This window comes from Myotis myotis, unplaced genomic scaffold, assembly GCF_014108235.1.
Source record: "Myotis myotis isolate mMyoMyo1 unplaced genomic scaffold, mMyoMyo1.p scaffold_m19_p_12, whole genome shotgun sequence".
In the NCBI taxonomy this organism is placed as follows: Eukaryota; Metazoa; Chordata; class Mammalia; order Chiroptera; family Vespertilionidae; genus Myotis; species Myotis myotis.
Genome location: NW_023416316.1, coordinates 26,309,574 through 26,323,786, shown reverse-complemented (window position 1 = coordinate 26,323,786; position 14,213 = coordinate 26,309,574). Strand labels below are relative to the sequence as shown.

General features: G+C 46.6%; 1 protein-coding gene across 1 annotated transcript; it reads left to right on the top strand.

Annotated features, from left to right (window-relative positions):
• Window positions 1-13,494, top strand: POLR1E (RNA polymerase I subunit E). Its single transcript, XM_036330356.1, has 12 exons — window positions 1-162; window positions 779-882; window positions 2,108-2,184; window positions 3,335-3,420; window positions 4,300-4,358; window positions 5,406-5,550; window positions 7,257-7,364; window positions 7,987-8,083; window positions 8,513-8,646; window positions 9,515-9,596; window positions 10,348-10,479; window positions 11,432-13,494. The coding sequence occupies exons 1-12, from the start codon at window positions 87-89 to the stop codon at window positions 11,589-11,591; spliced, it is 1,260 nt and encodes a 419-aa protein (XP_036186249.1). The 5' UTR covers window positions 1-86; the 3' UTR covers window positions 11,592-13,494.
• Window positions 13,495-14,213: the final 719 nt, after the last annotated feature.

Sequence of the window (14,213 nt, the reverse complement as noted above, 5' to 3'; positions counted from 1 at the left end):
GCCTCTTCCGGCCCACCGCGCTGCCTCCGCGTGTGGCAGACGCGCTAGTGGCTTTAACTCCTGGGCTTGGCGACCGGAGAGGGGCCATGGCGGCGGAGGTGTTGCCGAGCGCGAAGTGGCTGTACTGTGGGGAGCCCGACGAAAGCCAGAGAGCTGTCCTGGGTAAAGACTGCGGAGCTGGAGCAGAGCCCCCCATGACTCCCCTTTCCGTCTCGGTACCTTCAGAGCCCTCCCGCCGGCCCCTTTCCCAGCTGGGCCAAGACTCTTCCCCCAAACCCCCATCCCCTACCCCTCACCCACTGCCCCCCATCCCCTGCCTTAGTGCCCACCGCTACTTTGGTCTCGGCCAGCGCTCCCGCGTCATCCCACCATCTTTCTGTTTCCATCTTATACCTGGATGAGGACATCCCAGTCAACGCCCTCCCCAAGGGATTTACCCAGGATTTTGCCATGCCCTCATTCACCAGGTCTTAGAACTGCTCCATTTCCTCATCTCCACTGGGCAGGGATACCCCCCGTTTCTCTAGGCCTGGACGAGGCCGCCTCAGTCTGCCCCTTCCCCTAGTTATTCCCTCATGTCGCAGCCCCTCCACACTCCCCTCACCTCCGCAGCCCCTCTCCCCCGTGGACCAGGGGCTCCTTCAGTCCCACTTCCGGTCGGGACCTTGCCATCCTCACCCTCCCATCACTCCTTCCCACTCACAGCCCAGTTCCTCCTCCCCATTCTGCAGCGTGATTCTTTCTGATCGCATCTCATTCTTGGGCTGTGACCTTACAGTTCAGTTCTCCAATGGGAAGCTGCAGAATCCAGATAACATGCGCTTTAGCTTGTACAAGAACAAGGACTCCACCAATCCCAGGAAGAAGAGCCAGCGGATCCTGGTGAGTGCTGCAGTGGCCAATTGCCTCCGCTCTGCAGGCCTCCGTAGGCCTCCTGGGTGTGGTGGATGTGAGAGTGAGTGAGAGGAGAAAGGGGGGAGATAGCAAAGGTGCCTTTAAAGAACTCTTCTGAGCCTCAGCAGGTTGGGGTGTGAGGCAGGCTCCATTCAGTTTCGTACTTTTGGTGAACTGATGGCCTTTCATTCATAAGTTCATTCAGCAGCATTTATTGAGCACCTTCTGTGGCCCTGGGCCCTAAGCTGCTAGGGAAACAGCTAAAACAGACCTGGCCCCACTCTGTGGGTTTCTCAACCCTGGCGATATTGACATGTTGACCCAGGTAATTCTTTGTTGTGGGGGCAGCCCTGTGCATCATAGGATGTTTAGTAACTTCCCTGGCCTCTACCCACTGTATGTCAATAGCACCCCCTAGTTGTGACAACCAGAATGTCAGACATTCCCAGATGCCCCTGGAAGGGGGATTTCCTTGGGTTGAGAACCACTGCTCTAGAGAGTTCTTTGAGATTTTACCAAGCATGGTATAGAGAACTCTAGAGAGGTGAGAACTGGATGCGAGGGGCACTCATGCAAGTAGACAAAGCTCAGGGCCCGAGGGAGGGAAGGTACAAGGCAGAGTCTAAGTCTCTGCTTGCCAGAATGTCTTCCTGGGGAGGGTACATGGAGCTGAGCTCTGAAGGATGGAGGAGGGTTTGACAGCCGAGGCTTAGTATTCTAGGTGAAGCAGATAACAAGGATGAACATAGAGAAACAGCAAAGCTTGGCTGTATTTGAGGAGTGAATCGGCCATTTCCATGGTCCTACTAGTAAGACCATAAAAGGAGCAATCGTGGGAGAGGTGGGCAAATAGGTGTAAGAAGGGCTTGGACTTCCAACCCTGGAGGTTGCCTGCAGGATCATTTGATTGCATGTCTGTGAGTGAGGGGAGCCCAAGGCCTCTCTCCCAAGTCCTGTGGTGCAGATTCCCCAAGAACTTTCCAGACCAACTGGAAACCAGCACTGTCTGGGGCTTCCTTTCCTAAAGTCCTCTTGTCTTTCCCGCACGGGCACCCAGATTTACTGAGCGATGGTGGGGCCCGATCGTCTCTCAGAGAGTCTCTAGTTCTAATCCACTGTTTGGACTCTAAAGCTTTTGGCAAATGTGGGAAAGAGGTAAGATGCTTAATACCTTTCAACATTGGTTGTAATGGAGCTTCTCTCTGCATTTTAGGCAGCTGAAACAGACAGACTTTCCTACGTGGGAACCAATTTTGGGACTGGAGCACTCAAATGCAACACTCTGTGCAGGTAGGGACAGGGGACGGGGCAGCTAGAAGGGGAGGGGAGGGGAGGGGAGTGACAGTGGCTCTGGCACTGTGGTTCTCAGCCTTTAAGGGCAGTGGGAGGCCTAGAGAGGTTTACCAAGTTTCTGTGTTCCCAGGCCCAGGGGCCCTCACACCAGCATGTAGACGTTCGTTACTTATTTATTTTTTTTTATGTAGACGTTCTTGAAAAGAAAGTTGACTTGCATTTGTTGAATTTCCTAGAAACCTCACTTATTTGTAGTATTCTTAAATTTTTTTAAAACAATTATGATATAATTGACATATTAGTTTCAGGTATACAACATAATGATTATATATATATATATATATATATATATATATATATATATATATATATAATGAAATGGTCACTTAAATAAGTCTAGTTAACATCCATTCACCACACATAGTTACAAATTTTTTTTCTTGTGATGAGAACTTTTAAGATTTATTCTCTTAACTTTCAAATGTACAATACAGTATGAACTACAGTCACCATACTGTACATTACTTCCCCAGGACGTATTTATAATCTTGTTTCCAAAAGGCAGCTGTCTTAGCTAATATAAAATATATGATAATTATTGACAAAAATTTGCTTTAGGACTAACTATGGGAAAAGGATTTGGTAGTGTCAAAGGCTCTGGGGTTTCTGTCTAGCACTGCCTGCTGCTGATTGGCTGCCTTTGGGAAAGTTTGCCCTTCATTGATTCCAATTCTCTCCCTGCCCCATGCCCCCCACTCCCCTACAATGACGATTGCCCAGCCTGAACAGTCTATAACTGGCTGGGGCTGCCATAATGCAGACAGTGTCCCTGTGACGGTACACAGCAGTAAATCACAAACAAGGCCCTTTCAGAGCCCCATTGAACCACCCTGGTAGAAGTCAGGTTAATGAGTATATGCTTAAAACTGTTAACACTGCATCATCCCTTCACAAAGATTCTCCAGTTCAGACTAGTCTGCTTCCCACAATCACCAAGGCTTTACTTGTCTTTGCCTCCATAAAATTTATGTGTGCTGTAAATTCTAGTGTAATTCTGCATTCTTACATCCCAAAAGGGCTTTCCACTGCAGCAGTGAGCCCAAATGTGATCAGCTACCAGAATCACCTGTCGCTTTTTCTCCCCCAGACACTTTGTGGGAATTTTGAACAAGACCTCTGGCCAAATGGAAGTATATGATGCTGAATTATTCAACATGCAGCCACTGTTTTCAGGTAGGTCCCAGTCAGGGCTCAAAGAAATGCTGCATGCTTTAGGTTTGCTGGATGCATTGGTTTGAGTTTTTTATTTTAAAACATTTTATAGTTATTTTTTAAAGGGTGCCTTTCTGTTCGTTTTGTTTTTTATTTGAACAAGTTTTTGGTTATCCTCATTGGAGGATATTTTTTCCATTGATTTTTAGAGAGAGTGGAAGGGAAGGAGGGGAGGGAGCGAGGGGGAGGGAGGGAGACATTGATGTGAGAGAGATACATTGATTGGTTGCCAAACACACATGCCCCAATTGGGGATTGAACCTGCAATCTAGGTATGTGCCCTGACCGGAATTGAGCTGGCAACTTTTTGGATGATGCTCTTGAGTTCCAAAGCCCATCTGTGAGTTTCCTAGGGGACCATAGTCTCTAGGTTAAGAATTCCTTGCTTTGCAAACAACTGTAACTATATTTAAAATATCCAAATGCTTTTCTTTTAAAGACACAAAGAAAGTTATTCATTAACTTGTTGATTAAACAAATTTTTATTTTGTAAGTAAGAAATTGTAAATATTGGTTTATTATATCCAGCATATTGACCTGGGGCATGCCATTTAATTTGGAGGCCTAATTTTTCCTTATTGAAGAGGCTGGACCAAATGGCCCCTTCATTTGACTCCTTAATTCTCCAGATTTCCTAAGTGTATACTAAAGCTATATACTAAATGTTCAGTATACACTCATGTTAAGCTCTGGGAAGTCCTGGGGTAAAGAAATCTGTTTTTCTTAGATGAACTGTTAAACAAATGAATACCAAGCACTATTGCTATCTGTAGGCCTTTCAGATAGAAAATCTTTCAGTTTGCTTTCCCCCCTGTTTTTGTTTGTTTTGTGTTTTGATAGATGAATCAGTGGAGAGTGAATTGACACCAGAGAGTGAGAGCAAAACCTTTAGAGATAAGGTAAGTGTGATGGATCTGAGACGTGGGATGTTAAGCAAGTTAGGCCCTGGGTAAGGATTTCTCCATCAGTAAAATGAGCTGGTTGAACACAGTGTTCCCTCGCTGCTCCCAGCTCATTCATTCTGGGGTTGTCTGGATAATTTTATACCTGCACAAGCCTCATCAGCCTCATAGGGAGCAGTCCACCTATATGGGGTAGCTATACATGGTTCTGTACCAATCAATGTTTTGAACTGGTTCTCTGAGCTGATAGAGGTGTAGCATAACACATGTTTAAAATTTAATACAAGTTTCAGAGAATATTGATTGTAGCCTGGATATTTTCATATTAAACCAAAGTAAATCTTAGGATTTTCAATGTAGAATGTTCCTAAAAAGCTCATCTCGCCTCAAGATGGCAAATTGATTGCATTTGCAGTGCTGCCTGGAGCACTGTATTACTGTATTGAGAAGGGGTGTGAGGCTATCTTCTGGCTCAGAGGGAAAGAGTGAGAGCTCTGTTAGCAATAGCTGTTATGGGTGTAGGATTGGGAAAATGTTAAACTGCATGCCACAGATTTATCAACCCTAATTCTAGTCAAATCTTTACATTAAAATATATATATATATATATATATATATATATATATATATATATATATTATTGAATTTTAGAGAGGAAAGGAGAGAAAGAAAGAGAAACATCAATTGGCTGCCTTCAGTACAAAGCCCAACTAGGAAAAGAACCCACAACCTGAATATGTGCCCTGACTGGGCATCAAACCAGTGACTTTTCAGTGCATGGGGCGGTGCTCAACCAACTGAGCCACACTGGCCAGGGCAAGTCTTTACATTTTACAGATGAAGGCTGTTGATTTGTATATGGCCCATTCCTATTTACTAGTGCAAAGCAAGCTCTTCAGATCTGTTGCTATCATTTGATTCTTGTAACAGCTATAATTCAGCCCAATTTATAGGCTCAGAGAGGCTGACAGTTTCCGATAGTCACATAGCTAGGAGGAGCAGTGCCTAGCCTGACGCCAGTGATCAAATTTGTCTCTTGCACAGATGGACTCTTGCATTGAAGCCTTCGGTACCACCAAACAGAAGCGGGCTCTGAACTCCAGGAGAATGAACAGAGTTGGCAATGAATCTTTGAATCGTGCAGTAGCTAAAGCCGCAGAGAGTATTATTGATACAAAGGGTGTGACCGGTAAGCATCTGGAACTTGGGGTAAGAATCTGCTCACAGAGACAGTTTTCTCTTCTCTTGAGATCTTTTACCCGCCCCAGTAGATGGAAATGATGGGGGTTAGGGCTGGATTTCTTCCTGTCTCTCGCTGAGGGCCGTTGCGGGAACCAACTCAGGAGGTACTAAGAAACATCTGATGTGGTTTGCTCTCAGTGAGCTCACAGTCCTGGAGAGGAGACAGGCCAGGGAATGGGCATGTGCACACTGTTCCTTGGTGCCCGGGTTACAGCCTGCAGGGCACAGAGGAGAGAGAGGGCTTCAAGTCTGTATTGGTCAGTAAGGCTGGTGTGATGGTGAACTGAGCCTCTGGAGACAGTGTTTCACTTTGGGGTCAGTGGGTTTTTTTCTACTAAATTCCTTAGAAGCTTGAATATTTAATTGTATTATTTAAAATATATATTTATTGTTCAAATACATTATACGAACATAAGAGAAAGTTTACATAAGAACAGTTTTTCTATTAAAATGGAATTTCAGTAATTTTTGGAAAATCTTTCCATACCCTATAATAATAGAAATATTTTCCATGTTTTTGTTCATACTTTCATAATTTTATTTTTGCGTCTAAAGCTTAATGAAGAATACTTTTTTGGGCATATGGTACAGACCTAATTTTATGTTTTCCAAATGATTAGCTAGTCCCCAACTCCATCCTTTCTTTGCAAAAGAGAATTTAAGGCTGTTCGCCTGCAACGCTCCCTGAGCTGTGGAAGCATCGAGCTCCCTGCTGCCAGCCCGCCGCCTGCCGCCACCGTGCCCTAAATTAAAAGTCAAGTTTATCATTTGCCACATTCTGAGTTGTGTTTTGTCCCAGCATTCCAGTGGGCACTCGATTATAGTGGCCTCCTCATCAGTTTATTGTCTGACAGGGCAGATTCATCCTCCCCCACCTCCTTATTTTTCACAAACGTCTTAGTTGCTGGAGCAGGCTTTTTCTTCCAGGCAATCTTAAAGATTCTTTTGTCAAGTTCCTTCAAAATACAGTTGGGATTAATATGGGGAGAATCAACATCTTTACAATATTATATCTTCTCATCCAGGAATACAGAAATATGTCCCTCTGTTCATTCAACGACATATTTTAATGTCTAAGTAAATTTTTGTTCAGTTTACTTTCAGCTATTTAAGGAGATTTAAAAAGAAAAATAATTCACCTATTTTCTCGTCATTCTACCAGAATAACTGTTACAATTTTCCTGTTTTCCTCTCTGTCTATATGCATACTTAATTTTTACATGGTTATTTCTGTGTGGTAGTTACAGTTTTAGAATTTGAATTTTTTTTCATAGTATGTAGAGAAATTTTCTGGAAGTTAAGCCATTAAGGGCTTTTTTTTTTTTTTTTTTTTTTACTATCCCTCACTTTTAGTTTCTCGTGTTGTGTTGTAAATATTTATTAGCTCACCTCTCTCCTGACTGTCCTGCAAGTTACTTGAGGGGATACCACGTGGATGCACCTTCTCTAGGGCCCAGTTTGGTTTGTGTCATGAGTAGACATCGTGGTGCTGGAGCTGTCAGCCTGATGGGAGACCTGGCCTCATTGGCGGGAGCATTCAGATTAGAGATTTCTGGGCTGGTTATGATCCTGTGTGCACAGGTTGCAGAGCGTGTTGGGGAATCTGATGCTTAACAGGGTGATACTCACACTGACTCTTCCTTTACTGAAAAGCTCTGGTCAATGATGCCCTCCACGATAACTTGCAAGACGACTCCCTCTGCCTTCCTCCCTGCCACGCGGATGCAGCCAAGCCTGAAGATGTGTACAAATTTGAAGACCGTATCCTTCTTCTGGTGGAAATGCTACCTTATTTCACAAGTTAGCGTGTGCGCATGTGATGGCACAGCCAGGCTCTCTGAGGGGTCAGTGGTCTCATGTCATTCACAGAAGCTACATCCTGACCTTTGCAGTTGCCCAGTGCTGTTGCTGGGAAGTCAGCTATGCTTCCTGACTAGCTGAGGGTCCTGCTCCAAATCAGCTCCTTGGCCCTTGGGATTCAGACCCATTCTTCAGCAAAATGCCGAACATCCACAGCTCAGCCCTGTGGGGATCACTCTGAATAGTCCAAATATGACTTTAAGTCAGCCAATGCCCAAAGTCTAGGGCAGACTGGTTTTGTAAAAGGAAGGATTGAAATGTAAAATTCCCCTACTTGTGGGTCCAATGAGATGGAAAATGCTTACAGTGGCTTTGTGATGAGAAGGCAGGAAAGCCCAGACAGGGATTGAGGTCTGGGCTGGGAGCCTGGAGAGCTGAGTCCCTGAGCTCTGCCCTGAGTGCTGTATGATCTTCCCCTCTCTGAGCCTCAGCTTTCCCACCTCTAAAATGAGGCCTCTAGAAGATGATCTAGCTCGTCAGATGTTTCCATCTTGGTCAGATTGTGCTCTTGACCAGTAACTGGTTCTTTCCCCTGCGGAGTATGAAGCTCTTCGGAGCCCATCTGAAGCTTTCAGGAATGTCACATCAGAAGAAATACTGAAGATGATCGAAGAGAACAGGTACGCTGACTTGGGCGGATGGAGTGTCTGAGGGAGTGATGTTGGGACACAGCAGTAGTCAGACATGAGGCAGCCCTTTGGGTATCAATCGTTGAGGATCAGTGTGTGTTCAGCATTTGAACATGAACGAGCCAGTGTTTTCAAGAATGTTGGGGCTTCTAGACCGGTAGTCCCAAGGCTGTGGATGGCATTCAAGGGAGAGAGTTGCCCTTTGAGTGCATGGAACCTGTGGCTGCGCAGAGGGTGGCGAAGCCTTATCGTTGGGCTGGGAGCTCGAGATGGACTGTGTCCCCCAATGTTATGCTTGGCTTTGATTGTCTCTGGGGAGCCCAAGTGCTGGCCTGAGAGTATATGTGAGGGGTACCAGGTGTGAGGGGTGACAGAGCCCGTCTTACAGCACACATTCTCTCCTCCCCTCCCTTGTTTTAGCCACTGCTCCTTTGTCATAGAAGCGTTGAAGTCCTTGCCATCAAATGAGGAGAGCCGAGACCGCCAGGCCCGGTGCATATGGTTTCTGGACACACTCATCAAGTTCCGAGCACAGAAAGTGATTAAGCGGAAAAGTGAGTCCGCGTTAGACGTTTGATTTTAGTTGTTTCCAATTTGTTATTTGCCTATAATTCGTAGGCCAGAAGAAAATGGGAATGTGGGTTGGGTGTTTATTTTTAACGGTGTCAGTGAGATTCCTATTGGTACGACTGACATGCTGAGAGGACTCTGCAGGCTCTTCATCTCCACATGGGGGCAGGAGAGGTTATGTGATTGTTCAGAACTGACATTCACCTCTGTTCTGCATGAGGCAAAATATACTATGATATCAAGTGAAATTATAAGGGACTGTTAGACAAACATCAGTCAAAGAGGGTGAAATTGGCCTTGCTCATGAAGGCTTATGACTGATTTGTGTTGTGTCAGCTTATTTCTGACTGGGAGAGGAGAGAAATGTACCTGTAACCCCAGTGTCCCCTACAGCTAGAGCCATGGCTGCCACATCCATCCATCCAGAGTAGGAAAGGCAGTGGGCTTTTAGGTACAAGGTGTGTGCAGTTTTACTTCTGTGATTGGGCATCGGAGTGTCTGTCTGTTTTTCGGTACTCGGTTAATTCTTATGTTCACATTCCAATTTCCCCTGCTTTCCCTCTCCCTGGGCTTTCCCTACCATCTACTTTGTTTACATTTTATGAATTCTGTGTCTTTAGGCCTCATTTTTCTTTCTTGTTGTTGCCCCTTCACAAAGGTCTCTCGGGCAGTTTCATTTGACAGGAGCATATTTTCATTGGAAGGTGGCCATTTTGTTTTGGGGGCCCTGCTTCTCTTGCCACATGGCTTTGTTAATAACACTGGCGAACTGTTGGCTTCTTCTCCCAGCTCATGGAGGGTATGTGGCCTGAAGGTCCTGACAGAAAATGATCCAACTCCTTTGTGTTGTAGGTGCCCTGGGACCTGGAATTCCACACATCATCACCACCAAACTGCTGAAGCACTTCACCTGCGTGACCTACAACAATGGCAGGTCAGGGGGGTGAGGTGACCTATTTGGCTTCTGCCAGTAAAGGAGAGAACAGACTGGGAGGGTGGGGAGAGTGGGGAGTGGGAGCTTGGGTGAAGGCCACATCCACAGAGCTACTGTGCTGAGGAGAGCACTGCCATTTGGGGTGGTCCTGGGGTCAAGTAGGTTTAGTAAAGACTATACAGCACGTCCCCTCCTCCCCTTGGAGAAGTTCACGTCCCCGGGGGATGCCCAGCAACAAAGACTGGCTTCACTTGACACACTCCTTTCAGGGAACCCTTCCTAATGTCCCAAGAACTGGTGTTCTTGGACAGGCAGTGTTGCAGGAGATGATAGGCCTATGTGGTGATTTTGGGAAGGATCCCCAAGCAGTGCACCTGGGTTTCCCCCCGGCAGTTTGCTTGGAACGTGTTTCCTGCTCTGAGTGTGCTTGGAAGAATCGTCAGCAACTGAGTGTGGCTGACTACTTTCCTGGCAGCTCTGCCGAGCAGGCAGGCAGACGCGAGGGTCTCTCACTGTGCTTGGGGTGGTAGGTGTGGCCTTCTCTGTCCCCCTTGGAGGGAGCACTGGGATTGGCTCACTGTTCTCTTGGGCACCTTGAAGGACAAGGAGTCGCTCGAATTCATTTCTTCTCCCCAAGATGGGGAAGACATTAAGTACCTATGGGAACGGGTCTGGATGGTTTTATTTTGCTTTTGGAGAAACCATCTTCGAGTTTAATTTTTGGTCTCTTTTATTGTCACTGATTTTGCAGTTTACGCAACTTAATTTCCGATTCCATGAAGGCAAAGATCATTGCGTATGTGATCGTACTCGCCTTGCATATAAACGACTTCCAGATTGACCTGACGTTGTTACAGAGGGACCTGAAGCTCAGTGAGAAAAGGTGAGCACACAGAACAGAAAGCTCGTTAGGGTGCCTTGCTGTATTCCTAGTACTGCTGGAAAGCACGGGGCTCCAGCAGGAGAACTGGGGACTTTAGTAGGGAAAAGATCTGGGACTAGAGGACAGTTGTCAGTGAATGAATGATTGTAATAGATGAGGTCACACAACCCGGAAGGGGAATTGTTGGGCTTCAGACCTGAGCCCACCCACGGCATTCTGTCCCTATGTAACCAGGCAGCCTCCGGTCTCCACATACCTTTCTCTGGGAGATTCTGTATGGTCCTGAGGGTGGAACCCAGGGGTGGAAGTTACAAGAACCCAATTTCATCTTAGCAAAAAGACCTTTCTCAGAGTCAGATGGAGGGGCTGCCAGGTGGTGGGGCCGCTGTTTGGCAGAATGTCACACTGGGGCTGCTCTTACTGGACTGGGAGAGTTGGCAGAGATGACCTTTCAGAAGGGATTCAGGCCGAGTAGAAGCAGGATTCCGAATGATGGAACCTGTAGGGGCATCTGACCCCCAAGGACCCTGATGTTCAGGAGAGCCTGTGAACACCTGCCTGGGCCTAGCAGTCCACAGAGGGATTATTCCGAGGGCTGTCCACTGGTGTTGCATTCTCACCCGCAGCGATGGTGCAAATCAGAAGGTACTTAGGGGCTGTTTTAGCACACTTCTAGCAAGTGTTCAATCCTGGTTGTAGGCAGTAAACCAAGTTTATTAACAGGAGCGAGATAGAGAACCTGGGTTGTAATCACCTATAAGGTATTTTCTAAGGGCCACACAGGAAAATGAAATTGTCCGTTTGAAGACTCTCAGGGGATCTCATCTGCCTCTCGTGGGGGTCACTTTGGGGATCTGTCTTCATAGCCTGGAGCACCAATCTGCTGCTCCCTGCCCCCCTCCCTGAGCAGTGACTTTGAGGAGACTCCATTTGTTTTGTGTGTGTTCCTCAGGATGCTCGAGATAGCAAAGGCCATGAGGCTGAAGATCTCTAAGCGAAAGGTGTCTCTGGCAGCCGGCGGGGAGGAGGAGCACAGACTGGGTACTCTGTGCATCCCGCTGCCTCCAGCGCAGACCTTGGACCGCCAGTCAAAGCGGAGGAGACTCACGTAGAGGTGTGCTTTCCAGACAGAAGCTTGGCCACACAACAGCCACTTCCTCTGTTCATTTCCATTTTCATTTTTTAAAAGGGGGAAAAGAAGCCTTGCTCTGGCATGGGTATGAAGCCACAAGCCAGCCTCTCAGTCATGCTTGTCTTAAGCAAAAACATAAAGTGACCACCATATTGGACTTTGTCTCCCTCCTTCAGTGTTGCTGTGATTATAAATGGCAGATGGTTCTTGTGTTGTTTCACATGTGGCGATGTGGGAGGTGGGGCTTGGGAAGCCAGAGCCAAAAGATCTCCCAGAAAACAAATTGTACCACATGATCTTAAGAAGAAAGGAGCTGAATACATGGGTAAGCTGTAAAGTTGTTAGAGGGGTGCAGGAGTGGGAATCAGGAGGTTGCCATCAGAAGTGCTCAGTTCAGAACACACTGCTGGGTTGCCATCCAGGCATCAAGAAACCACTCCACCCCACAACTGCTTGAATTCATGAAGCTGTGACTGGACACCGAGTTCAGCCACCCACGCTTTTAATACCCACATTCCCACCCCCTTGCTGGTCAGCACAAGTAACCAAAAGATCAAGAAGCTGCTTTCCATGTTGCTTCCTTCTGTGAGTGCTTATGTAGGAACCTAATTTGCATCCAGAATCCTAACAGCAGGGGAGTCTTGAAAATAGGTTTCAGCTCTCCAGCTTCTAGTTACAGAAAGGCATACTTGAAGGAGATGGGAATGGATTCTGTCTGCCCCAGGGGAGATGGAGAAGTCAGTGTCCTGAGGGGTGCTGTGAGGAATGGGAATGTGATATGGAGGCTTGGGTATGTGGCTAACATTCAGACTCAGATCTTCAAGGCTTTTCTGGGAGCAGCTAAAGTTTGTGGTGCTCAGTGCTGGGGAGCGAGGAGCAGTGAAGGAAGGAAGACAGAATTCATCTCTGAAAATGAGAAAGGGGGAAGTCTATGCAGCAGCTGGGCCATCCATCAGGGAAGAGGGTGGAAATGAGTCCTAGATGACTCACTTGACAGGCGGTCCTTGTATTTCTTCGAGCTCTGGGATGCTGCTATGAGAGCCCCTTCTGAGCGAGGCCACGCCTACAGTGTGTATTTTTCATGCTCTTCTCCGGTTTGTCTCATTCGTGTCTGATCCTAGGTAGTGGGCATTTGTAGCATATGTTGTCTCCTGCAGAGGTGTGAGCAGGCAATCTAAATGCCGCTTGTGTTTCCTGATCTAACCTGTTGTGAAAATCAAGTATGTGACTCTGCATTCCTGATCTGCCTCTGGGAAAAGAACTAATGTGCTTATAGGGTAGAATGTGTTTTCATGCATGTTTTTTAGATTCTGAGGGGCTGTCACTTGGAATTTCCAGGAATGATTGGGTCACAGCATGTGACCAGGCCTCTGAACAACCTCTGTCTCAGAGGAAGCAGCCTGTCTTCAGTGACTCACAGAGCAGTGGTATCGATAGGGAAGAGTCTAGGATGGCAGGTACTCGTCCTGGGTGACAACAGGTGTAACCTCACTAAATGTAGGCGGTGCATTCGCAGAGGCTGAAAAGCACATTTCTGTATATAAGGCGCTGGTGTGTTGAAAGGCTCAAGAGGGTCCTTGTTCCACTTGAACTAGTCTCCTGAAAGCAGCTAGCACAGTGCCTGACGCAGGCAGTGTATGTAGAATGAGTCATAGTTCATGAACTGCACCTTCTTTCCTTGGCAGGGCTATTCGGGGGTAAACACTTGCAGAATAATGGAATCGTATTTATTTTTTTATAGTTCTAAAAAACCATTTGTTTACTAATAAATCCACAGTGGATATCTTGATCTCACCAAGTGTCCTGCCATAAGGTCTCCTGCTGTCCTCTTTGAAGAAAGGGAGGCTGTGGGCTAGAATCGTACCCTTAATAAGACTTGCAGTTTGTGGCATAATCTTAACCTCCGGGTGCTGGCTAACTGTAGACGTCCTGGAGGAAGGTCTCTGCCTGTGGCCCTGACTTATTGTACATTGTTAACAGGGATGAGATCAAAGAGGATATATTCAACACACTGGCAGAGGACCCCTTTAGTGTCTTTTAAAAACTTTATTTTGATGTCATACTTAGAAAACAGTTGCAAGAGTAGTACAAAGATGCCCTAACCGGTTTGGCTCAGTGGATAGAGCATCAGCCTGTGGACTCAAGGGTCCCAGGTTCGATTCCGGTCAAGGGCATGTACCTTGGTTATGGGCACATCCCCAGTAGGGAGTGTGCAGGAGGCAGCTGATGGATGTTTCTAACTCTCCCTCTCCCTTCCTCTCTGTAAAAAAAACAATAAAATATATATATATATATTTAAAAAATAGTACAAAGAACTTCTATATATCTTTTACCCAGATTCTCTAGCTGTTACTGTGGTGTGTGGTGTCCAGCTGTGTGGGAGAGCAGGCCCTGCCCAGTGAACCAATGAGGCTCCTGCAAAGCATTCTCAACTTCCCCGCGATTCCCCAGCCACAGAAGAGCTGGGATGGGTGCTCTGGTCCACTACTGCCTCCAGGTGACCTGGAGGACCTGGTGTGTCTCAGCTGCTCCTTTTTCTGCTACCAAAGCCCTAGGTAACACCTGTCCTACCTACGTGCTCTTAACCTTTGATGTAGTGAAC

Bases quoted from the DNA above. Each gene is read 5' to 3' on its own strand.
- POLR1E (XM_036330356.1), top strand. From the start codon at position 87: ATGGCGGCGGAGGTGTTGCCGAGCGCGAAGTGGCTGTACTGTGGGGAG. The intron at 4,359-5,405 runs GTAAGTGTGATG...TCTCTTGCACAG, and splicing joins GCAAAACCTTTAGAGATAAG to ATGGACTCTTGCATTGAAGC. The intron at 7,365-7,986 runs GTATCCTTCTTC...ACCAGTAACTGG, and splicing joins TGTGTACAAATTTGAAGACC to TTCTTTCCCCTGCGGAGTAT.